General features: G+C 41.8%; 2 protein-coding genes across 8 annotated transcripts in view; both read left to right on the forward strand.

Annotated features, from left to right (window-relative positions):
* Positions 1-13918, forward strand: part of enah (ENAH actin regulator) — a 57482-nt gene extending 43564 nt beyond the window's left edge. For 3 of the 5 annotated variants that reach the window (XM_058045866.2, XM_058045865.2, XM_058045864.2), the window contains exons 5-14: positions 2034-2341; positions 5521-6318; positions 7246-7583; positions 7727-7869; positions 8385-8433; positions 8837-8888; positions 8959-9028; positions 9790-9871; positions 10032-10089; positions 11022-13918. In XM_058045866.2, the coding sequence (XP_057901849.2) occupies positions 2034-2341; positions 5521-6318; positions 7246-7583; positions 7727-7869; positions 8385-8433; positions 8837-8888; positions 8959-9028; positions 9790-9871; positions 10032-10089; positions 11022-11059 (1936 nt within the window). In that variant the 3' untranslated portion in view covers positions 11060-13918. The remainder of the gene's footprint in view (positions 1-2033; positions 2342-5520; positions 6319-7245; positions 7584-7726; positions 7870-8384; positions 8434-8836; positions 8889-8958; positions 9029-9789; positions 9872-10031; positions 10090-11021) is intronic. The other 2 variants (XM_058045868.2, XM_058045869.2) reach the window with 2 other exon arrangements.
* Positions 13919-15486: 1568 nt separating this feature from the next.
* lbr (lamin B receptor) lies at positions 15487-26780 on the forward strand. Of its 3 annotated transcripts, none has more exons than XM_058090898.2 (14): positions 15487-15633; positions 19306-19480; positions 19593-19808; positions 20011-20082; positions 20995-21160; positions 21256-21452; positions 22580-22634; positions 22929-23123; positions 23219-23322; positions 24636-24761; positions 24830-24998; positions 25080-25160; positions 25485-25607; positions 25733-26780. In XM_058090898.2, the coding sequence occupies exons 2-14, from the start codon at positions 19316-19318 to the stop codon at positions 25891-25893; spliced, it is 1830 nt and encodes a 609-aa protein (XP_057946881.2). In that variant the 5' UTR covers positions 15487-15633; positions 19306-19315; the 3' UTR covers positions 25894-26780. The 3 variants fall into 3 exon arrangements, with proteins under 3 accessions (XP_057946881.2, XP_057946903.2, XP_057946894.2); XM_058090920.2 differs by lacking the exon at positions 15487-15633 and adding an exon at positions 15871-15978; XM_058090911.2 differs by lacking the exon at positions 15487-15633 and adding an exon at positions 15996-16307.
* The last annotated feature ends 493 nt before the right edge of the window (positions 26781-27273 follow it).

A 27273-nucleotide genomic window follows, 5' to 3' on the forward strand; every position in this document is an offset into this window, starting at 1 on the left:
AAGACCATGTACCAAAAAAAAATAAGAGTCCCATTTATTCCATACAAAAGTCATTACAAAATAAGTAAACAAATAGCATTGGCTCTCATTCAAATCCTTGCAGCTTTATGTGTCCACTAACTTATAACAATAACAACGCAGTATATAAATCAAACAAACTGTTATAATGAATATACGCAATACATGGTGTTTTTTAGTTGCGTAGATGAACATGTATGCAGGTGCATGTACTCGTACGTATACATAGGAATTCAGACTACGTCGCCACCCACACTCCCTTGGCAACCGTTTCCTCGGCAACTCTTGTCAGGGGGGGCGAGTGAGACGCCAGTTAAACAGAGCAGAGGGCTTTTCGCAGCTTGGGATACTGCGATGTTTTCCCACCAATTTACAGCGGAACAGAGGAAATACATAGAAACGCATCATATGGGGGATGGGGGGGGCAGCGTGGTACTATTTGAGTTGTTATGGTAACTGCTTGACGCTTATATCAATATACATGTATCCGTATAAATGGAATAAACGGAATGAATCATTTATGAATATATTCAGTGGTGAATATACTCATTTATTCAACACACCATGCACACTCACATGTTTAGAAAGCATCCTTTCCGGGACATGTAGCCGTCATAATGTGTTGAGATGAATTGTTTTAGTTCCCTGAAGTACATTACAGTAGTCCAGACGTGATGAAATAAAACCTTCATAACCTGTTGGAAATGTCGCAAAGATAAAAATGATTTAATTTTAGATAAAAGCTGAAGTAGACGATAAAAACAGGATATAATCACTTGTATGATATTTAGTATTATATTTAGGACCACACAAGAATGATTTCATGTTAGAAACATCTTCATTTTTCACTTTTTTCCATCTTTGAAAAAGAAAATGACCCCGTACAACAATAGAAAATGGGAGGATCCATTGTGTGTTGCATAAAGGTAAGTTAAAAATGTGAATAAAAATATGATTTTCGAGGAATACCTGGAATATGAAATGATAACATTTTTCATTACGAAGATATTTCAAGAAAACAACCTGACCGGGTCATTTTTGACCCACTTATAGAAGGTTGGGGTAGTAACACAAAAACAAAAAATTCTTAAAATATATAAAAGATAAGTTAAAAATGTGAAAGGCATGATATCAAAAACATGTTTTTTGAAGAATACCTGGAATATGAAATGATGAAAAATTTTCATTATGAAGATATTTCAAGAAAACAACCTGACCGGGTCATTTTTGACCCACTTATAGAAGGTTGGGGTAGTAACACAAAAACAAAAAATTCTTAAAATGTATAAAAGGTAAGTTAAAAACATGAATGGTATGATAGCAAAAACATGTTTTTTTAGGAATACCTGGAATATGAAATGATGAAAAATATTCATTATAAAGATATTTCAAGAAAACAACCTGACCGGGTCATTTTTGACCCACTTATGCATCTAAGGGTTAATATTACCCACTAGCAAGTCTTTACTTCAATACCAACATCTTCCATGTACATGTAGTACATGTACTGCATGTCCTTTACCTCCTCCTGCCTTATGCTGACACCTACTGACCAAATGTTGAACTTCACACAAACAGCTAAACTAAATCCATACATTACAGTACAGGATATGTTAGGCTTACATACTGTATATCATGATTGACACTTCTGCATTTAAAACTTCATTTTTTAAAATTCTTAATTTCATTATTTGTATTGTTGTGTTTCAGGTCGATTCCGTGCAGGATGCAGATTTTTTTGTCAGCGTGCGCCCAAATTTGAGGTTGCATAACACGGCGGCTAATGCCTGGTAGCTAGCCTTATATAATAATGTGTGATGTAATCAAAACAGGACTTGCCTGTGGGTCACGGAGGTCAAGACCTGTCCTAAACTACTTTTCTTTCATCGGTTTTCATTTTTTCTTTCCACAGACACACTCCTCACTTAGTTAATCTTTAATTAATGTTGAGTTAATCTGCAGACAATACATAGAAATATCACCAAAGTGAGTTATGTTCTTCTGTGTCCATCCAGGCAGCTTCAGGAGCTGCAAAGGCAGAAGGAGATGGAACGGGAGCGACAGGAGCGCGAGTGTCAAGAGCGGGAGCGCCTGGAGCGAGAGATGCAAGAGCGCCAGGAACGTCAGGAGCGTGAACGTCAAGAACGTGAACGTCAAGAGCGGGAGCTTCAAGAAAGGGAGGCGCAGGCGGAGAGGGAGCGACTGGAGCGTGAGAGGATGGAGAGGGAGAAGGTGGAGAGAGAGCGGCAGGACAAGGAGCAGCAGGAGCAGTTGGACAGAGAGCAGCAAGACTGGGAGAGAGGGAGACGCGTCTCCAACGCTGGTGAGTGATGCACCTTGCTCAACATCTCCAGCGACGCTGGCTTTGCAGCTTCTCTTGGCCCTTTACTGCGACCGTTATACGGAAATTAATCCTTTAATCTAATCCTTTTCTAACCTATCAGGGCTCCAGACTTTTTTTTACTCGGCGGGCACCGAAATTTAGAGGAAAAACATGTTTGTATGATTTTTCATTATAACAGTCCGACTCATGGTTTCATCTTAGACATTAAACTCATCACACAGCAACTTAACACTCAAAAGGTATACAAATGCATGCCAAAATGTGTTTTAAAAAATCCATAATGCATTTCAAATTGCGTCTCATGTCATCTGGCGTATTTTTTTTTCTGGTTGCACACGCGTGAGTAGATTAAAAATTTACAAAATTTGCCAAAATGCGTTTAAAAAAATCCATAATGCATTTCAAATTGCGTGTCTTGTCATCTGGGATATGTTAGGCTTACATACTGTACATCGTGATCGACACTTCTGCATTTAAAACTTCATTTTTTAAATTCTTAATTTCATTATTTGTATTGTTGGGTTGCAGGTCGATTCCGTGCAGGATGCAGACTTTTTGTCAGCGTGCGCCCAAATTTGAACTTTTTTTTTTTTACTCAGCGGACACCAAAATTTAGAGGAAAAACACGTTTGTATCCAACCCATTGGAGGAGGTGAACAGTCTGACTCACGGTTTCATCTTAGACATTAAACTCATCACACAGCAACTTAACACTCGAAATCTGGAGCCCTGGTCTTAGAGCTGGGGGATACATATCGATACTATTTCTTTTAAGCACGATATAAAAAACAAGTTTTGTAAATTTGTGTTGGAACTTCTTCCCCAACCTAATGTTCCAAAAATGGCAACTTTTTCACATGTTTTTAAAATATTTTTTAAACTTTAATATTTAATATAATATTTTTATTGTTTTTATTTTATTTTGTAAATTTTCTTCTTGTAATATTGTGAATTTATTCCTATGTTTGGAATTTATCCTTGATTTTTTTATAACTTCTTCCCTAACTTAACCCTCATAATATTTTTCTTAATATTACAAGATTATTCCTGTAAAATTGCTATTTTTTTCCCGAAGTTTTGTAAATTTTCTTCTTGTAATATTATGAATTTATTCCTATGTTTGGAATTTATCCCTGTTTTTTTATCACTTTTCCCCCAAACTAATGTTCCAAAAATGGCAACTTTTTCACAAGTTTTTAAAATATTTTTTAAACTTTAATATTTAATTAATTATTAAATAATTTTCCTCATAATATTTTTCTTAATATTCCAAGATTATTCCTGTAAAATTGTACATTTTTTCCCCAAGTTAGAATACTTTTTTCAATGAACTGGTAAATGAGTTCATGATTTTAATATTTAATGTACTTCATTTGAGTCTGTGCTCAATAGGAGTCCCAGAGATTCCCGATACTACCATTCATTCATGTCCAAATGATATCTTATCTTCACAACTTCAGCCTGCGATTGGAGTGGTAGAGCAGCTGAAATGAGTCGGTAGAAGATGCTAATGACTATTTCATCCTGGTTTACTATGACTTATGGCACGCTTGAATGCAACGTTCCACATATTAGCATATGCACGCATGACAACACATGAAGGCTGACACAGTTCACAAGCTAAAAATACATCATCGTGGTGGTGGTGGTGGTGGTGGTGGTAAGACCCCCGAGGGTGAATGTGTGTGTTTGTAAAATCCCTTAGATAATGGGGGGGTGGGGTGAGTTCACGAGGATGCAGGAATATACGCTCTTTCTTTTTTGGGAGTACGATGGCGGGATCTTGTCGGATGTATGGTAATCTATCTAATGGAAGACCGTGGAGGGAATGGTTTGTGTGTGTGTGTCACCATGAACGCTGTGCAGCTAGGCATGAGATGTCAGAGCAGTCATGGCGCCCTGAAAGGCGGTGAACCCGTTTTGCTGTCTCATTAGCCCGTGGCGCAAATGAGACGTTCAGGGACCAATGGGAATCAGGTGTGGTGTGTACTGTGTGTTTGTACATATTCTGGGCGGAGGAAATGGACGGGAGGTTGGGGGGGGGGGGGGGGTTATCCAAACATGACCTTTGGTTTCAGGGGACTACCACCCAAATGGCTGGAAGAACCATTGTATCTTATGCTAGGAGCCCACTGGGCCGGCGCCAGTTGGTGCCAGATAGCATTCCCTCGGCATGTTACCATGTTGCCGTTATTCGGCGCCACAGCGAACCTCTACGCGCCAATCACATAATCGTTGGCGTGAATTGGCACCAACTGGCGCCGGCCCAGAGGACTCCAAGCATCATTGCCGCAACTTGGCTCGCGCCATTACATTCCAGTCGATTCCAATAGGCGGCTTGTTTGCGACTTTTGGTTCCACTTGCATCAAGCAATCGGCGTGACAAAGATTTTAAATATTTTTAATTTTTTTGCCACCAAATTCAATTTTTGCCGCCGTTACGGGCCAACACGAGCCAGTTGGGAGGCAATTTGAGCCACTGCACGCCACCAGGCACCTTATTGGTGACACTTGGCGCCACAGCAAATTGCATTGGTGCAAACTGGAGCGAACTGGCACCGACTGGCGTCGGCCCAATAGACTCCTAGCATCATTGCCGCAACTTGGCTCGCGCCATTACATTCCAGTGGATTCCAATAGGCGGCTTGTTTGCGACATTTGGTTCCACTTGGCGCCACTTGCATCAAGCAATCGGCTTGACAAAGATTTTAAATATTTTGAATTTTTTTTGCCACCAAATTCAATTTTTGCCGCCGTTATGGGCCAACACGAGCCTGCTTCTCTTGCTTTGCTTTACTTTGGTCTTCGGATCTTTGGATCTTTGTGTCTTTGTCGTTGTGCGGCTCAGTCCTGTTACTTTTTGTTCCATTCTCTCTGTGAGTCTGTAAAAACCGTAACACCTACGTACTAACAAAGCCGCATCACCTTAGCTGATTTAAGTCAGTACTTAAGACCGTACTTGTCCTGGAATAGAACTGTGGTTTAGCTGTTCGCTGGTTTTTCCTGCTTCATCTGCTCCTTTCTCTTTTTCCCCCCCTCCACCTTCCTCCCATCTCTCCTGACCTTCTGTCTTCTGTCACAATGGCCGCCTCTTTCCTTGGTTCTTGCCTTCCCTTCTGTCCCGTGTTGTCCTTCACCTTGTCCGTCGGTGCAACTAGCTTTCGAAAGCACCCTGTACAGCCCCACTCCTCAGGAGTACAACCGAGCATCCTCCACGCCCTCGTCTCCATCCACACCCACTTACCAGGCTCCTGGTGCACTTTCGTCCTCATCCGCAACACCCCCCACGCCGCCCCTCAGGCACTCGGCATCCCGATTCGCCACCTCGCTCGGCTCTGCCTTCCATCCAGTTCTTCCGCACTACGCCACCGTCCCAAGGAGACAGCAGGCATTTTCCCAGGCACCACCTCCGGTTCCGGTTCCGGCTCCTGCTCCGGTCCCCAACCCCGTCTCGGCACCCAAGTCTGCGGTGTGTTCGGCATACAACTTCACTCCCTTGCCTCCATCACCCCCGGTCATGATAAGCAGCCCCCCAGGGAAGGCCACGGGCCCACGGCCACTCATCCCCATAGCGGCCCCATCTCCTCTCACCCAGAAGCCCCCCTCGCCGTCGTCCAACGGCCCACCCATGTTTCCTGCCCCGTCCCCGGTCACCATCCTGCCACACAACCACCCGGTCGGCACAGTATGCCCCACGCCGCCACCGCCGCCCACCCCGCCGCCATTTGCTTCTTCCGTGGCACCCCATACTTCTTTGTGCGTCTCGTCTCCCCCCTCCTCATCCCATGCTCCTGGTTTGCCCTCTCCCTCCACAGTGACCTCTGCTGCCGCAGTTGCTTCCGCTGAGCACCTCTCCCTCCCCGTGGGCCAGGGCCTACCAGGGCAAGGGGACTCTGACCCGGCAGCAAGCCTAGAGACCCACCAACTCCTAGCGGGGTCCTACAATCAGCCCCAGGGTAAGGTCTCCGGTCTGCATTCTTCTTCCTTCTCCCTTCTGTCTTTCACTGCCTTGGACTCACATACTAACAGTCGGATTTCAAACTCATGTCAAAGATTATTCAAGGCCGCTTGTGGTGATTGCGGAAATCTTTCCAGATCAATCAATGAAGTCACTTTCTTCATCCCGGTTCTCCGGTTCTCCATTTGTCTCTCTAAGTGTGTAGATGTTTGTTGCTGAAAACTTAAGGTCCCGCTGGAATCGGTCCCGCTTATGGCGACAAACTGAACAATTGACTACGTTCCCAATACAGTTCATTTCCAATTTTTTTTTCAAATGCAACCCAGGCATTTTTTGTATGGTCACGTATCTCCGACCTGTATGTATCTCCTGCACAAAACAATTTGGTTAAAGGGGACCTATTATGCTTTTTCTACTTTTCTGACCTATAAATGTAGTTAGAATGTTGTATTCTCAATGCCAAAGTTTCAGATAATGAGGTTGGCACATTTGGAAGTGAGCCCTGAAAAAAGTTTGGGATGGCTCAAAACGCTCGGTTGCAAAAGGCGTGGTAAAAATGCCCCTTTGGGATGTCACAGAGGAGTGGGCTTCCTTATATGGTTCATAGTGTGATGCAGATAGGTGCCGATTCTGGAAAATCTTTTTTTTTCTGTGCAGGTTATTGTGTGTAGCTGCTCTATAGGAGACCACAACTGGTGCAGATTCTGGAAAATCTAAAAAAAATTCTGCACAGGTTATTGTGTGTAGCTGCTCTATAGGAGACCACAACAGGTGCAGATTCTGGAAAATTAAAAAAAAAATTCTGTGCAGGTTATTGTGTGTAGCTGCTCTATAGGAGACCACAACAGGTGCAGATTCTGGAAAATCAAAAAAAATAATTTGTGGCATTTTTTTGTGTCTCCACCCCCGTCCCACCCATAAACAGACATTGTGCAGACGGCGGAGTCGAATGCACCCGCCCCTCCTCCACCCCCACCCCTACCACCCGGGTCCGCCACCGTGACCACTGGAGTCGCCACGCCGGCTATAACCCCCACCACACCATCCGGACACCCTCCCCCACCTCCGGCTCCACCTCTGCCCCCTACATTGACTCCAGCCGGGACCCCGACGACACCACCAGGCCCACCTCCTCCTCCAGGGGCGCCGCCCCCTCCGCCGGCGCCTCCTCTTCCCTCTGGTCTCTTCTCTCCTGCGGAGGACCGTCCCCTCTCAGGCCTGGCTGCCGCCCTTGCGGGGGCAAAGCTACGCAAAGTGCCAAGGGTAAGACACAGATCATTATCTCAACTACCCGAGTACTAAGTCAACCATAAATCCCAACCCAAGTACAACGATGCATATAGTATTTCTACCTCAGTATATTTGATCTCATCTGGAAAACTATACAAACTTCTTGTACTCTCCAGAGTGATGATGCAGGGGCAGCTCTGGCAGCAGCCTTGTCAGGGGCCGCTGGGGCTGTGGGGGCCAAACCGGAGTCCAGGGGTAACGGCCCCCTTCCTGGTGGAGGCGGGCTCATGGAAGAGATGAGCGCCCTACTGGCCAGAAGGTAAGAGTCCTTCAAGGAAAACACGTTTTGGGAGTTTTGCCCATCATCTACAATCCGTCTGTGAAACATGAGCACACATGTTTAAAGAGAGAAAAAACAGCTAGCATGTGGGAGCTAACAATGCATGTAATGGGACACAAAGATCTAAAAAAACGGCAACAAAGTATTTTCCTAATTGAGCTGTATATAATACAAGCTACAGCGACATTGTTGAAGGTAACACGAGGAAGTTGCTGGAGGGCTTCATAGTTGAATAAATGTGTCCCATGACATTCATTGTTAGCTTGTTAGCTACCTCATGCTAACTGTTTTTCTCTTTTTAGAATTCACATTGAATTGGCATGCTGTCATCTTACTACTAAAAACACTATATTCATCACACAGCAACTTTACACACAAGGGTAGCTAAGAAATATACGAGTTAAAAAAAAACTATTTAAATTTTGAAAAAATTTGAAAAAAATTGACAAATAAGCCAACCTCGATGCTACGTCTGTTTTGGTTTTTTTTAACAGGAGAAGAATTGCAGAGAAGGGGTCCTCACCTGAACCAGATCTGAAATCGGTAAGTCGTGTGTTTTCATGCTGTCCATTACTGCAGTGAGGTACATTCCTGTTTGAGTTAACTCGTCAGTGTCCTTGTGTTTATGTAATGGTAATGGTTTTATTTCATAATCAGTTCCCAGTTCCACGTGTCCAAAAGGAGTAGAAAGAAGCAAAGCTTATTAAATCCTACCCCTCCATCTGGTACTTTTACAATCAGTAACTGTTACATTTGTTCACTTCCTGCTTTCTAAAATACAGTTTAGGGTTGTTGTTTTTTTTAAATAATGCACCTCGTACCGAAGTACGAGGTGATATGAGCATCCAATGGAAGGGGCGTTGCAAAGGCAGGAGAGACGGTATTTTTGGCAGAATGAACCTAACACGAGATGACTCACATTTGACTCTCTTTTTCCGTCCAACAGGAGGACGGCGAGATGACCACGACCCCCAAAGTGTCTGCATGTAGCACGCCAGGTGAGCCTTGGAAGAGTCAAACGTTAACATTTAACATCACATTGCAACTCTTGTTTTGTGCCTTTTCCAGACATGCCCAGGAAGCCATGGGAAAGAACAAACAGCACGATGAACGGTAGCAAATCTCCCGTTATAGGAAGGTACTGTATCTCTGTATAATAACAAATCACTTAATATGGTCTCATCCATCCTAAACCATGATATTTGAACCATTTAGTCGAAGGATAGTCACCCAGATGGGGACTATCTAGGGTGGTACGTGTCCGTGTTGACCGTTTTAGTATGGAAGTGCGGAGAACATGCAAACTCCACACAGAGATGGCCGAGGGTGGAATTGAACCCAGGTCTCCTAGCTGTGAGGTCTGTGCAGCCCTCAGCCATAACCAATGAAATTGTTTTCTGGGATGAAATGCATTATGGGAAAATTATAGTAGTTTTTTTTTTTACTTGTATATTTCTTAGCTACCCTTTGAAGGGTAAAGTTGCTGTGTTCCAATCTACTGTAAACACACCAACAGACTCATTTCCTGTCATTGCACCTCTCCTTCCTGTCTAACTTCCTTTTGGGGTTTTTTTTTTTTGCGCACTTCCGTACTCTTCAGTGCATAAATGCGTGCACTCTGAGAAGTCCGGAGAAGTCTATTTGTATTTGCTGGTACGTGTCCTTTCTGCTGTTAGCAAACAGCATGATTTTAGTTTTACTTAGGTTCAAGGACAATCTATTATCATCAAAGCATCTTTTTAGTGTGGCCATTTCTTCTGTGGACCATTTGTTGTGTAACTTCACTAAGTACACACACCGTACACGCATGGGAAAAAAATACTACGTTGCCCTTAGGACCTCTGTGTTTATATTCTCTTCATTTTGCATTGAATGTACTCACTCCAACTCTCCTTGCAGACCTAAATCCACTCCAACACCCGCATCTCTAAGTGCCAACGGCGTCCCAACGGAAAGTGTTGACTACGACCGATTGAAACAGGTGACGCATCGTGTGTGTCTTGATAGGCTTAGACTGACATATGAATATTCCTAAGAATGTCTTATTTTGACGCATGTTATTTGTCACCGCTGGCAGCAAACGGCTACAATTTCGTCACTCGGGTGGTTTTCAATGTCTAACATTTGTTTTGTGGCTTTAGGACATTCTGGATGAGATGCGGAAGGAGCTGACGAAGCTAAAAGCAGAGCTCATCGATGGTAAATGCTCTTTTATGTTCCGCTTTAAAGCACAACAATTACAGTTCTCAAAAGTATTAATTCCACAATATTAGTGCCATTTTGGGGGGGGGGTCACAAAACCCCCAAAACAAAAGAAAATATTTTGTTGAAGTAGAACTTGTAATAAGGTCTGGCTGAAATTTTGGTACTGATCCGATACCAAGTAGGCCGATAATTATATTTTTCAAGACACTTGACTTGGAGATTTTGCCTTTTCACTAAGAACACTATATTCATCACACAGCAACTTTACAAAGGGTAGCTAAGAAATATACAAGTAAAAAAAACTAACTATGTTAATTTCCCCATAATGCATTTCATCCCAGAAAAGCATTTCATTGGTTATGGCTGAGGGTCGAGTGGTTAGCGCACAGACCTCACAGCTAGGAGGACAAGGGTTCAATTCCACCCTGCGGCCATCTCTGTGTGGAGTTTGCATGTTCTCCCCGTGCATGCGTGGCTTTTCTCCGGGTACTCCGGTTTCCTCCCACATTCCAAAAACATGCTAGGTTAATTAGCCACTCCAAATTGTCCATAGGTATGAATGTGAGTGTGAATGGTTGTTTGTCTACATGTGCTCTGTGATTGGCTGGTTGCGACCCTTGTGAGGATATGAAAGATTGTGTGATGTGATTGGCTGGCGACCAGTCCAGGGTGAACCCCGCCTCCAGCACACCACTATATTCATCACACAGCATCTTTACACTCAAAGGGAAGCTAAGAAATATACAAGTTAAAAAAACTACTTTAATTTTTCCATAATCCTTTTAATCCCAGAAAAGCATTTCATTGGTTACGGCTGCCTCGACGCTGTAATGATGTCAGCATTAACACAACAACACAACAAATAACACAACAAATGCAGAAATTGGACCGGAGTTTGCAGTCACCGGCGTCTTGTGTTTCTTCAGCCATCAGGGAGGAACTGGGCAGGTCCAGTACAGCATAGAAGAAGCATCCCTGGGTCCCTGTTCTCCACATCCACGCCCACATGACCCGACTTTGGTCAGTCTCGGACACGGGCACGGTAGCGGTGATGACAATGAAGACAAAAAAAAAAAAAAACCATGCATACTTGAGAGGGGAGGACTTTCTGGGACGACGCAGCATCGTCCCTTCAGTAGGTGGTGTTCATACACCCTCAGTCACGGGACCCCTCCTCCTCCTTCTCTTTTTCTTCTTCTTCTTCTTCTTCCTCCTCTTTTCTGCTGAGGACATCGCATCCCGGACGACTCGGCATTCTGGAAGAAAAAGCGCATGTCTTTTATGCAAACAAAAAACAAAACAATTACTCTTTTTTTCATCCTGATAAAAATACAAAAAAGGAACTGATCAAAGATACTGTAAAGATGGATGCTGATTTTTCTATCATAAGGCATGTTTATTAAGAGCGTTGAATGGAAAAATGCTATACTTCCCCCTCCCCATAATGCCATAGGGGTAGCGTCATGTGCGTGAATGCGTGCGTATGCGGCGGTCCGCCACTCGTCTTCCTCAAAAAAAAGAACGCTCATTTAAAAAAAAAACAAAACAGTTTTAAGCGCATACATCAACGGTCATATCAAGTAGCTCCATAATCATCTTTGAAGTTATTTTAGGCAGCCATCGTAGCGCTCTAGCAATGACAAAAGTGCTATTTTGCTAACACTTCTCATGGAACGTGAGAATGGCTGGATGTCCGTGGACGTCCTCCTCGTGTTGTTCTTTGGCGTGGGTGGGGTGGGGGGGGGGGTCTCACGTCTGCCAAGAAATAGCATCCATTAGCACGTTGATGACAAGCAATAAGTGTAGCATCGCTGTTTAAATCGCCCTTCCCGACCCTTCAAAGGTGTTTCTGTACGACCGTTTCCACAGGAAACGATAATGATGTCACTGCCTGTTTGCAAAGGAAAGGGCGTCATTTTCATGGATGAACCGTGAAGCGTTTTCAAACTGGATCATTGAAATTGATTTTAGTCCATTTGCTTTTTATTTGGATTACAAAACGACTACCAGAGGGGTAAAAAGATACTGTGAGGGTCTCCATGGGGGTGTCCAGGTGCCATTCACTACAGTGCTTTTTTTTTCTTTTTTTGCCTTAAAGTAAAAATATATACGGTATGTATACTAGTACAAGATTTAAAACATGCCCAAACACTCTATTTATTTATTTTTTAGTACTTTTTAGTAGTAAAATTAATATCATGGATGCAAGACTTTAAACCCAGGGTGTCCAAAGTGCAGCCCAGGGGACGTTTTTATTGGCCCATGGCACATGCTAAAAACATAACTGAGCAAAAAAAAATTATGACATAAAAAAAAAGATATTTACCAAGCATAAAGTCAAAATATTAAGAGGGAAAAATGTCTAGAATAAAAAAGTCAAAAAAGTAGAAAAAAGTACTCTAAGAAAGAATAAAGTCAAAATAATATAATTATTCATCATCAATGAGATACTGTATATTATTATGGGCCCATTCGATTATGGCTAATGTTTAATATTTATCTACTAATGCAGGACAAATGGTGCAAAGAAATTAAAAAAAATATATTTTTAATCTGAAAAAAATTACCAAGCATAATGTAAAAAAAAATGGGGAAAAAAATGTCTAAAATAAAAAAAGTTACAGAGAATAATGGAATATTATGAGGAAAATAACATAATTTTAATTGCATAAAGTTGACATTTTAAAGAAAAAAAACACTTTTTAAAATTGTAGTATTAGGAGAAACAAACTAAACTACAAATAAAGTTGGAAAATAGGTTTTGGAAAAAACAATATGAATAAAATCAGAACATTTTAATAAAAAATAATTATTAAAAAATATTAATTATTATTTAAAATAAAAATAAAATTAATTATTATATAAAAAATAATTATTCAGCATCAATGAGATACTGTATATTATTATGGGCCTGCGAAGCATAGCAGCCCATTCTATTACCACTAATGTTTAGTATTTATAAAAAACAGAAAATGTTAATAAAAATTTATAATTATTTTTTAACTTATTAATTATTTAAAATAAAAAATATAATTATGAATTATTATATAAAAATAATTATTCATCATCAATGAGAGACTGTATATTATTATGGGCCTGCAAAGCATAGCGGCCCATTCTATTACCGCTAATGTTTAATATTTATCTACTAATGCAGGACAAATGGTGCGAATAAGCTCCACGATGTTGCATCACTGGAAAGCCCATGATGGTAGCTAGCGTGCTATTTCCAGTATGCGACCCCTGAACTGCACTTTGGACACCCTGTTGTACACGATGCTAGTCGTACCCGCCCACTAGAAATGATACTCACTTCAAATCAGTACAAATACACTTAGGTATTTATCATTTTGGGCTACAAAAAAGTTATCCAATTTGTGTATTTCTCCCGTCCTTTGAAGTAGTCGTGTCATCCTTACATCCACTATGTTATTCAAACATCCAACCGAGAGGCTACCTGTACTTAAGCCTGCTTTGATTGCACTTTAGACACACACACACACATCACACACACACATGTCACACACACGTCACACACACGTCACAGCTCACCAAAGGATTCAACAATCATACTCAATCAAGTCGCCTTCCTTATTTTTCTATCATCGGTGTCAAGAGATTTCAAAGCAGAAACATTTTTTTGATCCATGTGGTTCGTGCCTTGTTCCGAAGTTGCATTTAACAGATGACTACTAGTAATACTACTAGTAATACTACTAGTAATAATAGCAAGTGTCCATCAAATGTTCAATTGAAGCGAGCGCTCAATGACCTCAGTACTGTTCCCAATCAGGAAACATCTGTGCAACAAAATACACTTTTTTTTTTTTGAAAAAATTCCTTTTCCACCAAGTTGTGACTGTTTTTGTTGTTTTTACTGCTACGGAGTACAATCATCGGACACGTGAGGCCTACAACGGTTCGCAGGTGATCGATTTCCCTCATGACATTTCAGTGTATTTAACAAGAATCTTGGATTAGTTTGGAATGGAGTGTAGAGACTCGTCTGTTGTCAGTGGGAATGATGGAAACACGTCATGTTTAACAGTGGGGGGGGGGGTGAATTGTGAAGTTGCAAGGTTTTTGGAGTTTGAAGGCACCGTAAGTGAGAAGGATGGTTTCCAGACGTGCTCGTTTGACATCCATATTGTGTACTGTACCGTTTTCATGTTAGTCTTTTCTTATATGCTAACATTGTTTTGTTTGAGCAAGATGAATAAAAATTGCAATACAAGACGGGAAAGTCATTTTTTTTCTGGTGACTCACGGTGGGGTAATAAAATCATCAATAATGGACAGAATTTACATTAACTTTACAAAATTAGAGGCATAATATTGAGAAACAATTAACAATTAACAGGGAAAAATCTGAGGCTTAAAAAGTGTAAATTTAAAGCGTAAACTTTAAATATTAAAAACTCCAGAAAATTTGGTTGCAGAAGAAGTTATAATCAAAAATAAAAATATATAAAAATATAATTACATTATAAATACAACAAGAAAATTTAAATAGTTGGAAAATATATATTTTTTTGAATAGAGAAAATAAGAACAAATTTAGTAATTTTACTAAATTAAGGAAAAATGTTTGGCAATAAAATCATAAATAATGGGCAGTATCGGAATTAATTTTACAAAACTAGATGCATAATACTGACCAAAAAAGGTAATTGAGGACAAATCGTCATTTTAAAGCATAAACTTAAAATATTAAAAACTTTAGAAAATTAGGTTGTGGAAGAAGTTATAATGAAAAATAAAAATATAATAAAATCATAAATACAACAAGAAAATATAAATAGTTGGGAAAATACATTTTTAAATAGAGAAAATAAAAACAAATTTTTAAATTTTACAAGAATAAATAAATATGAGGAAAAATGTCTGGCAATAAAATCACCAATAATTATCCACAGAATCGGCATTGTTACAAAACTAGAGCAATAATATTGAGGAAAAAATGGTAATTAATGAAGAAAAATCTTACAAGAATAACATTATGAGGTGTAATTTTGAAGCATAAACTTTAAATATTTAAAAATTCGGAAAATTAAGTTGCGGAAGAAGTTATATTAAACAAATAAAAATATATAAAAATATAATAAAATCATTAAAAAATAATAATTGGAAAATAAATGAAAAAATGTTGAGAATATTAAGAATATATTAATACATTAATATAATGTCTAATGTAGCTACTATAGTGCTGCATACTGTTTACTTTACAGCATCGCCTATCCCTGTCATTCAGTTCAGTGTCGAGATATTACAGCACCCGCGCCTCTCTACGCTTAAAAAGTAAGTGACAACCAATCAGATCACAGAACGGTTTGAAATGACGCCCAACTGGCCAATGAGAGACCTTCGCGCCTTCCAAAGGCACCAGTATTTTGAAGAGAAGGCGGGCGATAACACGGCTACGTCAGACGCTGTCGGAGTGGCTTTTTTGTAAATATTAAGATTAATTTAAGTCCAAACTTTGCTGCGAGGAGTTTTTAATCCGTTTTTACCCCAGGTTCGATTTACCGTATAATTTGGGTAAGTACAGGGACACCCACGCACATATGTGGGATGTAAAAAAACGTTTCCTGTTTGTCTTTGTTCAGAGTTTGCTGCTTTAGCTGAACCTAGCTAAAGGTGGAGAGTGGGACTATTTCCTGGAGCTTTCACTTGTGTCCTTTAGTTTCACTGAAGCCTCGAATTAATAGTTTATTTGCCGTTTTTTTTGTGTGTGTGGCTGGGCAATGGCCTCGTAATGCGTGTCTGTTCGGCGCTCCGTCGTTGCGTTTGTCTCAACTTTATAACGTCACCGCTGCGTTAACGTACGTACACAACACCCAGCACGAAGATCAGGAATTAGACGGCGACCGCAGAGTCGACTAAGTAAGACATAGCTAAACCGCCGACGGTAGCATTGACTGGTGCTTGGTGCTTAGCTCGGTTGTAAAGTGTGGGGGAAAAAAGCGGGGATGTTGTTTTGCTTTGCTCACTCATGGCCGGGTACTCTGCACAACGCTTTTGTTGTTTTGCTCCAGCGCCATTTGAATGCATGACGTTTTCCCTCCTTTCTGTCACTCGTAGCTGATCTATGCTAGCCAAGCTAACGTTAAAGAAACACGACAAGGCTGACTGTTTGTTTTTTTTTTTTAACAAGAAGTCAACATTTTTTCAGCTTTTTTTTTTTTTGCCTGCCAACCAGTGTGATATAACAGGTACATGTCATTAATATACTACATCTTATTAATACTTTTATCATGTTGAAATGTGGGATCCTTCCCGGGCTTAACGTAGCAAACTGTGTCGTCTTCTGTGAGTTGTGTACGATACCGTTTATGATGTGTTTTGGGGTCGTTTTATGATCGAATTAGTATCGATTATGTTTAGTAAAAAAAAAAAACTCCAAAGTACATAAAAGACGCTTAAATAGTTGCTATGGTAACAATTGGGATTTGTTATCTTTTGTATTTTATCAGATTCCGGTGCCAAATAAATTCGAAACACACATTGTATGGTTTAACAAAAATAGAATTCATAAGTTGTGGGCGAAAAGTACTTTAAGTTCATCCATTCCATACAATATAAGCTGAAATTGATGATTCATTTAAATTGTAGCGATGTTAAGACTTCATTTTCAATGGTGTTTGAGTAAAATGAAGTTAATGGAGCCTCCTGTTTGTGTTGATGCTCATAAATCCGGTGTTTTTGAATGCACCGGTTTCTTAGTGATGGATAATGAGGAAGTGTTGTGATGCAGAGAGTTACTTTTCCTTAGTTCCGGTATGCATCCCGAGTAGTAAAGACTGTTTTGATGTGATTCACATGGTGCGTTTCAAAGGGGCCCTGCATACCAGATTGAGCGTGGTGTGTTTAAAGCCCCCTCTTCCAACTCACTCACACACACACACACACACACTGACGATCCATCTTTAGCACTGACTGATCCCATGGGAAACTGTGCATTCCTGGTCCATCCCTGACATCCCGTATGCACAGGAGCGGATCACAAGCACCAACTTTTGGGTGTGTCCTGTAATTCTCGGAATTTTTACCGTGGTTTTTGCATGTTTGAGTCCCCCTGCCTGATTCAGTCATCCTGGCAAGCCAACGTGTCAGTGAGTATTTGCGATAAATCAGCAGTAGCCACGTTTACATGGACCTAAATATTCCAATTCCATTCGGGTTATTTGCTCAAACGGAAAGAATGTAACCTTTGTATACACCTCATTCCCAAAGAAAAGTGCCAATCCGAATGAACATATAATGGGATTCCCAGGGGTGGAATATTCCTTTCCCCAATCCGATTGAGGTATCTTTTGGTGTTCTTCTTCTTCTGTTGTTTATTGGCGGTTGGCAAGCAGCTTTGGTGTGCATTAGCGCCATCTGTGGAACAGAATCTAAACCCTTCTATACGCCATTCACAAGTACAGTTTTATTAAAAAAAGAAAATACATATTTATATAAAACATGTGCCGAGCTTAATTATAAAATATTAGCAAGATGGAACTTTATCTTTTCCTGTTCCCGGGTGCGTTCTTTCAGCGAATGCTGAGATATGACGTAACACGCAGATCCAGACGTTCTTCCATTAAAAAAAAAAATGGAGGCGAGCAATCGGCATTGGACTGCTGCGGAAAGTTTGTTTTTGATTCAAACTAAATTCCAAGACTGGACGAAGGAAAAACTGGCATTATGGAGTTATTCCAACAAGTGAAAGAAAAACTGGAGGAAGTCGGTATCACGTGATGTTGGTGTTTACGTTTTACTGGGCATGCCCCATTGACTATTCTGGTTGATTATAGCGGCGCATGTAGACACGCGATTGGAATATTCCTTTCCATGGATACCATTGCTTTCGGAAAGAGAAAAACTCCTCATGTCAGATCAGGTGAAAGCGGTTTTGTTCAGTGGCAGCTAATTCTCCCAAAATGACATTGGCAGTTGAATAAGTCCTAGAATAACTATAATGTGGTGGTTTTGATAGAACCACTAGAAAGAATACAAAGTCAAAACCCTCACAGGAGTCGAGACCACAGTCAAATTTCCCACAAATTTAAATTTTTTTTGTTCAAAGAGAACTGCTGAGAACCTGATTGCGTGATTTCACTCATATATTCTACTGTATTCCTACTGGATACCACAACTGACAGCTATAGTGTAAACAATTGTTGTCCAGAAGTGCCTGGATTGGCCTTACTTGAATGACACGTGGCTCTGGTTAAACCTAGCAGCGACAGACCCGTCAGCAGTTCTGCATTAGCACAGTGGCTTTCTACTCGCTGAGCCTCCCTGCTCACACACGTGTTCCATAATGGCTGACCTTGCCCGGGCCCACCTCCATTATGCAGACCGACAACGCTGTTGCCCGTGTAGATTATAGGCTGCTGTCTAACTCGCCACTTAGTTGGCGTCTGTGTCTGGAATCTCAGGATGTGTACCTCTTTATGACACACAGAACCAGACCCATATGGGATTTTGGGGGCTGATGCGGAAACCGGTATTGGTGGCTGAAAAGCACCGGTATCCATTATAGTGATAACCGATATATCATCCAAAATATACATATATATATGTGTATATGTGTTATGTGAATATGCATGTATGTATGTGTATATGTATATATATATATATATGTGTGTGTGTGTGTATATATATATATATATATATAAGATATGATATGCCTTTATTCGTCTCAGTAGGAAATTTGCATTGCACAGCAGCAAGAGTACAGAATCAGTTAAGCGGTACAAGTACAAAAGTACAAGTACAACATAAAAATAAACAATATAAACAACCCAAGTATTAACAAATCAACAATTTTACCCAGAGTTATATACAAATAGTCTGCAGATAATATGAAATCAGATGAAATATATGACATCAGTCTATACACTGAGATCTTGCTAGTGAATTAATATGAGGCATTATAGAAATACTTCACATAGAACTTAATATTGCATTCAGAGCCTTAATATTGCACAGTGAATTGAGTCTGGAGTACTTATACTGAATATAAAAACCAAGTATTACACAGATGTACATAGTGGTGTAGAAGTATTTCTCTTTATTTTTTGTTGATGAATTAATTTTTACAATGTACTACAGGTCCAAAAAAAAAGCCACAGTCTGCGAATTGCCCCCAGGCCGCTCTTTGGACACCCTTGGTTTAAATATGTCACATATTTTGTCTTGGTTATTATCTGTGCATGTTAGGTGGAAGACAATGCCAGGTGTAAAGTACCAGAAAGGGGACATCGTGATGGGCCGCTGGCCGGGTAGCAACCTGTACTATGAGGTCAAGGTGTTGGGTTTTGATGCCACGAGTCAGCTCTACACGGTCATCTACAAGGATGGAACAGAACTGGAGCTCAAGGAACAGGACATCAGGGTAGGATCACGCTGTTTTTGTGGAATAACCATCATTAATCATGGCTTGCAATGAGACTCCAGCATTTCTATGTCAACAATGCCACTCTCATCTCTTTCCTTTCTCCAACCAGAGTTCTTCCGGCTTCCAGCTCCGTGCCCGCTCTCGTTCTCGCTCCCAATCACCGGGCCGCCGCCGCAGCCGCTCGCGTTCCCCGGCGAGAACCACACGCCGCTCCTCCTCGCGCGCGGCGGCGGCCGCCGCTGCCGCAGCGATAACCGAGAGCGCACCGTCGTCGCGCAAGGAAACAAAATTGAAGGACATGGTTGAAGTCCGACTCGTTCCTCTGGTGAGCAGTCCAGCTGGCTTCTTGGCTCTCTTGTCACATGGGGTTCGGCTCAGAAGTCCACATGCTCTCATCGTGGGAATGAACAATTCTGTCAATCATGAAAAATAGTCAACTATTTTGTTCTGTGTTACATTCTCGTTCTCTTTGTCCCTGTCCATCTCCATCACTTTCACTCCACTGGTTTTGATGGCAACCTCCAAAGGCTATTGAGAACAACAGCAACAATAAGCATGAAAAGAAAGAGGAGAACAATACGGCTACTAAAGCAAATGAGGTGAGTTGCCTTGGCTTATGTTCTGATGTTCTGTTCTGCTTACTTGCCCTCTCCACCTCGTAAACACAATGTGGGGGGGGGGCATGAATGACATGAGAAGGAACTTCCTTCTTATAGCATCAGTCCAGACAGTATGATCACCCAAAGCTCTGTTCCCCATGGCTGCTTTCCTGCCTGTGAATGGGCTTTGAGGTAAGGCAGAGCTAATGGAATGTCATGAGGCATGCATGTTAGTGGGGGCCGAGTGCTTCCAGCTTAGAGAGCCACTACGGCTGGGTGATAAGTTACTAGGGCTCAATAGCACATCGGGGAGAACTCTTTACATTTACAGCACCTCTTTCAATAGTCATTACCCCAGAGAGGACCATCTACGTGAGCTCTTGAGATATGAGTAGGGATCGACCGATAGGATTTTTTTCGGGGCGGATGCCAATACCGATTTTTTTTTTCCATCACCCTTAGCCGATGGCCAATTTTGCTTTTGCTCCCTCAATTTACATGAAAAAATGTTAATAAAAAATATTTTGTATTACGGAAAGCAGGAAGTGAACAAATGTTACAGTTACTGATTGTAAATATAAATTGTCAATATAATGACCCATGTGCGTATCGGCCCGATATATCTGCCGATCCTTAGATATGAGTAAGACAACCAACCTCGTTCACCCCTACGATACGTATCTTGGTATATTCCACAAACTTGGAAAGTGTGAAGTCAAAGGAAAATGTCAGATGGAGAACAAATACATCTTTCCAGTCAACATTAGAGAAGAGTGGCTCACTGCACAGTGGGACTTTTTTTTGTGTGTTTTTAGGGCAAATCAATGTAGCAAGTTCTATAAAATTAAGTCTGCGGGTCAACTTTTTAGATCAGCTTCTTAAATGATGAACAAACGTTGCTTTTATCTTAAGAAATCTGAGACAAAGAGGGATTCGGAGCCTGAGAGGAACGTTGGCCGCTACAATCTACGGCGCAGGAAGGACGAGGCCAGACTTGAGGAGAAGAAGGAGGATGCCAACGTGGTTCCTGCACCCACACCAATGGTGTCCAGCACGCTGGACTTTGGCGGCAAGATCGGTAGGTTGCCAGATAAGCATTACCGTAGTCACACCACACCAGGGATCTCAAACTGTGGACCAGAAGTTTAGTGTAAGTGTTTCCTCTCCCTTCAGGAGCGTACTTCTGGCTGCTCTTCCTGCCGTCCTGGGTTCTCTTCGTGGTTCTCCAAGTTAATTTAAAGGACCCCAGCTTGGCCAACTTCCCTCCCCCTGTGCCTCCCCTTGAAGCTTTCTGGGATGCGCAGGCCCTGGGCTTTGTTGTACTGTGGATCTTATTCCAGGCCATCCTCTACATCCTGCCCGTGGGAAAGGTGAGTAGGCAGACGTGTGCGGTACGGACAACCAATACCGGCAGCATAGAACTGCGCTGCTCCAAATTGGTACATTCCGTCGTTCTTGAAAGGCACGTGAACGTGCACATGACTTTATGACTCCCTTTCGGGGTCCAGGAATTAGATTACAGGCCAGGGTAAAGTAATGAAATGGCAGCAAGGGATACAGTATCCCTTTGTTTATCTTCAATGAAGCTTTTATACACCTAGAACAGTGGTCGGCAACCTTTACTATGAAAAGAGCCATTTTACCCTCTTGCACACTAAAGAAAAATAACCTGGAGCCGCAAAACATATGTTTAAAACAATTAGGGAGTATCAAAGTAGTTCAGATAACAAAAGACGAGTTGGAGTACTCTTGCTAGTATTGGAGATAAACTTACATAAATATATGTGTAAAGTACAGTAAACTTACCTGATTTGTTTACTCTGGCGCAAACAAGTTCCCATGCACCAGTTTTTTTTTTAATGATCTTTTTGGAATTATCAAGTAGTTCTGGGAAAGTATTACTTCACCATTCAGTGGTGGCCAGCCAATCACAGGGCACATATAGACAAACAACCATTCACACTCACATTCATACCTATGGACAATTTGGAGTGGCTAATTAACCTAGCATGTTTTTGGAATATGGGAGGAAACCGGAGTACCCGGAAAAAAACCCACACATGCACGGGGAGAACATGCAAACACAGGGTGGAATTGAACTCGGGTCTTCTAGTTGTGAGGCCTGCACGCTAACCACTCGAACGCCGTGCAGCCCATGGTAAAGTATTACTTATTTTCCTTCATGTTTACTTGTGTGAGAGAGAACTGAATAGCATCCTGTCTGCTGTCAGAACTCAGTCAGGATGCATTCATGGTCTCACACAAAGTTGGATTTTTTTAAACTCATTACAAACACATGCATTTTCCCCACTCGGGTGTTAAAAAATATTTAAACATTGCAAAGGGAGCCACAACAAAGAGGCTGAAGAGCCACATGCGGCTCTGGAGCCGCAGGTTGCTGACCCCTGACCTAGAAGATAAAAATTAAAAAAAATGACTACTATTTCCTCCCATGGTGAGCGAAGCCGTTAATTCTCTGCTCCCTCTGTCCTTCCAGCTGAGCGAGGGCATGCCGCTGAGGTCCGGCGAGAGGCTCAAGTACAGAACCAATGGTGAGCTTTTCCATGTGACACTATTTTATGGTTGTGCAGTACGACAGTTACTCAGAAATGTGGCTTGAGGTTCCCGTGGCGTGGATGGAGTTTCAACCGACTAAGAACAAGTCCTTTAGTTATTGGCCACTACAGGACCTAATCAATGGTTTGGTTCTCTTCTTATTACAAGCCATTCCATTACAATCATTTCTATGTGAAAATACTACATAAAGTGCTGTCATATTTGTGTTACTGTGTTTTTATTTTGTTGGAGGGCTAGAAATTGAAGTCATCTTTTGTGTGCCCATTCAGGTTTCTTTGCCATCGTAACGAGTGCTGCAGTGGTTGCAGCTGCAGTCAATCAGGGCGTTGACCTCACCTACATCCACAGCCACTTCTTACAACTCTCCGCAGCCACCTTCCTCATCTCCGTCCTGCTCAGCGTCTACCTGTATGTCAGGTCTCTCTATGCCGCCCCGGACCAGCTGGCACTTGGGGGAAGCTCTGGTAAGGGCAAGAAGAAGAAGAAGAAGAAAAGCTTGCAGATGTTGCTTTGCATCCTACGGGATTATCTGCTCACTTCCCTGCGTGTATCTTTCCAGGTAATGTGGTTTATGACTTCTTCAAGGGACATGAGCTCAACCCCCGCATCAAAAACTTTGATTTGAAATTCTTCTGTGAGATGCGTCCGGGATTGATTGGCTGGGTGAGTGCATACAGTCTTTTCCAGCATTTGGTGCAAAATCATAAAGCAGTGCTTAAAATCACGCGTCTCTTCAATTTGACTTCAATAACAGTATTCAAGAAAATAATAATAATATAAAAAATAAAAGTGACAAAGCGTCAAAAATAAATTACATTTTAAAAATGACTAAAATGAAAGTGGGTTGCAACCTAATGACCAATGAGAAGCCCTGATATACATCACACAGTTCCACCCCAAACTGCACAACAATGCAGAGGCAAAATTTGTGCAGGTGTCAAGGTGGCCAAAACAGTCATCATCCTAGGACAGGGGTGGGCAAACTACGGCCCGGGGGCCACATGCGGCCCACCAAGTGTTTGAATCCGGCCCGCCAGTTGCTTTTTCAGTATTTCAACTTTTAACATACAAACTGGCAACATGTCTTATTTAGTCATTTTTTTTTTTTTTAATGTAAAATTTAGTGACATAGTTTGATGTTTAAAGTGCTCCTGAAAAAAGCCACATGAGAACATACAGCTACAATTAGACAAATCATTCAAGGAAAATGTGTGTGTTAAATACATGTTCTGGCCCCCTGGACAATTTTGTTAACTCAATGCGGCCCACGAGTCAAAATATTTGCCCACCCCTGTCCTAGGACAATAGTTGGCGCCCCCTGTTGGCCCAAAACGTGCATTAGCTAAGATTCATTTGCAACACCGAACTGTCAAACTACATTGAAACTCATATCACCTCCTACTTCGCTACGAGGTGCATTATATTAAAAAAAAACCTTAAACTGTATTATGGAAAGCAGGAAGTGAACAAATGTAACAGTTACTGATTGTAAAAGTACCAGATGGAGGGGTAGGATTTAATAAGCTTTGCTTCTTCCTACTCCTTTTGGACATGTGGAACTGGGAACTGGTTATGGGATGCATTCAATTGTAATCTGATGCATGTTGAAATGAAATAAAACCATTACTAAAAATGAAAACTGAGGAGTTTGAAAACCGAGACCTGACTGTACTATTAGATATTACACTCATAAATATTTGAGTTTGGCGCTCCAGGCTGGAATGGAATGGTCAGCTTTTGCGAGTAAATATTGAGATATTAGAGTAAATATTTCATGTACTGGCGTGTGTGTGTGACCATTTAGTTAGTTTGGTCAGAAACATCAACATGGTCTGGGACCCCCATAACTGCAATACTAAACTTGAGCCTCATAGAGAGCATCATTTAGTCATCCTAAAGGTTGAATCCACGGCCACTCTGAATTGTGTGTCCTTTGTGTCCTGATGATTGTGGATGTATTTTTTTTTTTTTTTTAGTGCTTGATCAACTTTGCACTTGCACTGGCCGAGATGAAGCAACAGGGTCTGGCCTCTCCATCCTACGCCATGATACTGGTCAACGTCTTCCAGCTTCTCTATGTGGTGGACGGCCTCTGGAACGAGGTACAACAGAAGCCACGTTCTTATCTTCTGATTTCCACAAACTGACTACTGAAACCACAACTTCTCAGGAGGCCATCCTGACCACCATGGACCTGATGCACGATGGCTTCGGCTTCATGCTGGCCTTCGGAGATCTGGTGTGGGTCCCTTTTACGTACACCCTGCAGGCCTATTACCTGGTTAGCCACCCGAATGCACTCAGCCTCCCAGCTGTGGCCGCCATCGTCTTGCTGAAACGTGAGCAAAATCAATATTGTTGACGTTTTTACAGAATTTCCTAACTCGCACGTTCCTACATTTTGCTTTTCTCTTTTTCAGTCGTTGGCTTCTACATCTTCCGGAAATCCAACTCTGAGAAAAACACCTTCAGGAGAAGCCCGTCAGACCCCAAACTGTCGCGTACGTTGTTGTGTGTCAGGTTCCTGATGTGGCTCAGGAAGCATTTCTATTTGTTTTGTGTAAAGAGGGCTCTTTAACCCAAATATTATTTATTAAATATATTAAATTTATTACAGGGGGGTGTTCGAAACCGGTACAATGGGGCTGAAAGTAGCCACTATTGTTTTTAGTTGATTACGTGATCTTAAGATTGTTGTATCGATGAATCCGGTAATCGACTAGATCCTAGACACCACTGGAGTGCGCACATGAGCTTCCCAGCATGCCTTGCGGGCATTCTAGCATGCAACATTGGCATCGCTTTTCTTTTGCGTTTCCCTCCAGACCTGAAGACCATCCCAACGGCAACCGGGAAGAGTCTTCTGGTGTCCGGCTGGTGGGGGGTGGTCCGTCACCCCAACTATCTTGGAGACCTCATCATGGCTCTGGCCTGGTCTCTACCCTGTGGTGAGTCCATTTGCCACGGGACGCGTACAAGTACAGCGCTACTCTCGTATACGTTACGGTACGGTACGCCGAGTAAACAAGACGGCGGTTGTTTGCTTCAAAACGTTGTTGTGGTCCATGCGCAGGATTCAGTCATCTGCTGCCGTGGTATTACATGATCTACTTCATCATCCTGCTGGTGCACCGGGACTCCCGCGACATGAGCGAGTGCAGGAGGAAGTACGGCTCGGCCTGGGACGAGTACTGCCGAACGGTGCGCTACCGAATCATCCCGCGTGTCTACTGAGGAGCTCGGGGCTGGACACTCGTGAGTGATCTCCGCGAAAGTTTTTAATGATTCGCTTTTCAAAACCAAGAAGAATTGGAACGCTTGATTGTGGACGTACCGCCGTGCATTTCAAGTTTTACATAGGAACCAATAAGGACTTTTGTTGGCCTCATGAGACTTCTTAATGCAAGAGAATGAAAGAAGAATTGGACATTAAGGATGTATATTTTTGTACATACACATTTCTTTTTATACTTAGGGTGGAATGAAACCACTTGTGTTTTTTTTTATTTTTATTTTTTTTTAGCTCCAACACAACACGCTCCTCATCCAAATGTTAAAATCAGTTGAAAAATTGCAAGAATTGACATTTTGCACTGTTGGATCCTAAGGAGAGGCGGGGTACACCCTGGACTGGTGGCCAGCCAATCACAGGGCACATATAGACAAACAACCATTCACACTCACATTCATACCTATGGACAATTTGGAGTGGCTAATTAACCTAGCATGTTTTTGGAATGTGGGAGGAAAGCGGAGTACCCGGAGAAAACCCACGCATGCACGGGGAGAACATGCCGAGGTTGGAATTGAACCCGGGTCTCCTCCATAATATTATGTGTTTCATTAATATGAATTACAACAAACCTCACTTTGTCAATGAAATCATTGTAGGGGTTAAGTTTGCAAGACGGCTGCACAGCGCATGAGTGGTTAGCGCACAGGCCACACAGCTAGGAGACCTGAGTTCAATTCCATCCTCTGCCATCTCTGTGTGGAGTTCTCCCCTCGTGCACGCGTGGGTTTCCTCCCACGTTCCAAAAACATGCTAGGTTAATTAGCCACTCCAAATTGTCCATAGGTATGAATGTGAGTGTGAATGGTTGTTTGTCTATATGTGCCCTGTGATTGGCTGGCCACCAGTCCAGGGTGTACCCCGCCTCTCACCCAAAGAGCCTCCTTTAGGTCCAACAGCTCAAAATATAAATTCTTAAAAAATGTTTACATTTTGATCAGGAGTGTATTGATATTTTTAAACACAATTTTGGCTTGTTTTCAATGATTGTTATAATGTGATGATATATATTGTGAAGGATGGGATGGAAATAAGCTGTACTGTGCAACCACACCTTTCTCAGGACTCATTCCTGTAGGAATTTTATAGATGTGTCGTGTTTGACTTGAGTTTTTTTTTTATATATATATATATATATAATTCCTTGGTGTACTTGATTTGATTTAGAGCCTCCGGTTCACTTGCAGTCCTGTAGCTCCGCCCACTCCATTCCCAATTTGTAGGCCAATAATGATGATGAACATGTCTTCCAGCGCATGATTAGCTTTTAGTGGCAGTCTCTCGTAGTCTTGCTGTTACTGCCTCCTCAGTGAGTTTTTCTC

The sequence above is a fragment of the Doryrhamphus excisus genome, linkage group LG11, assembly GCF_037039965.1.
Source record: "Doryrhamphus excisus strain RoL-2023G ecotype Guam linkage group LG11, RoL_Dexc_Guam_v1.1, whole genome shotgun sequence".
In the NCBI taxonomy this organism is placed as follows: Eukaryota; Metazoa; Chordata; class Actinopteri; order Syngnathiformes; family Syngnathidae; genus Doryrhamphus; species Doryrhamphus excisus.

Excerpts from the sequence above, each read along its gene's own strand:
- lbr (XM_058090898.2), top strand. The coding sequence starts at position 19,316 with ATGCCAGGTGTAAAGTACCAGAAAGGGGACATCGTGATGGGCCGCTGG. Across the intron at positions 20,083-20,994 it reads CGGCTACTAAAGCAAATGAG|AAATCTGAGACAAAGAGGGA; the intron begins GTGAGTTGCCTT and ends TTTTATCTTAAG. Across the intron at positions 25,161-25,484 it reads GTCAGACCCCAAACTGTCGC|ACCTGAAGACCATCCCAACG; the intron begins GTACGTTGTTGT and ends GTTTCCCTCCAG.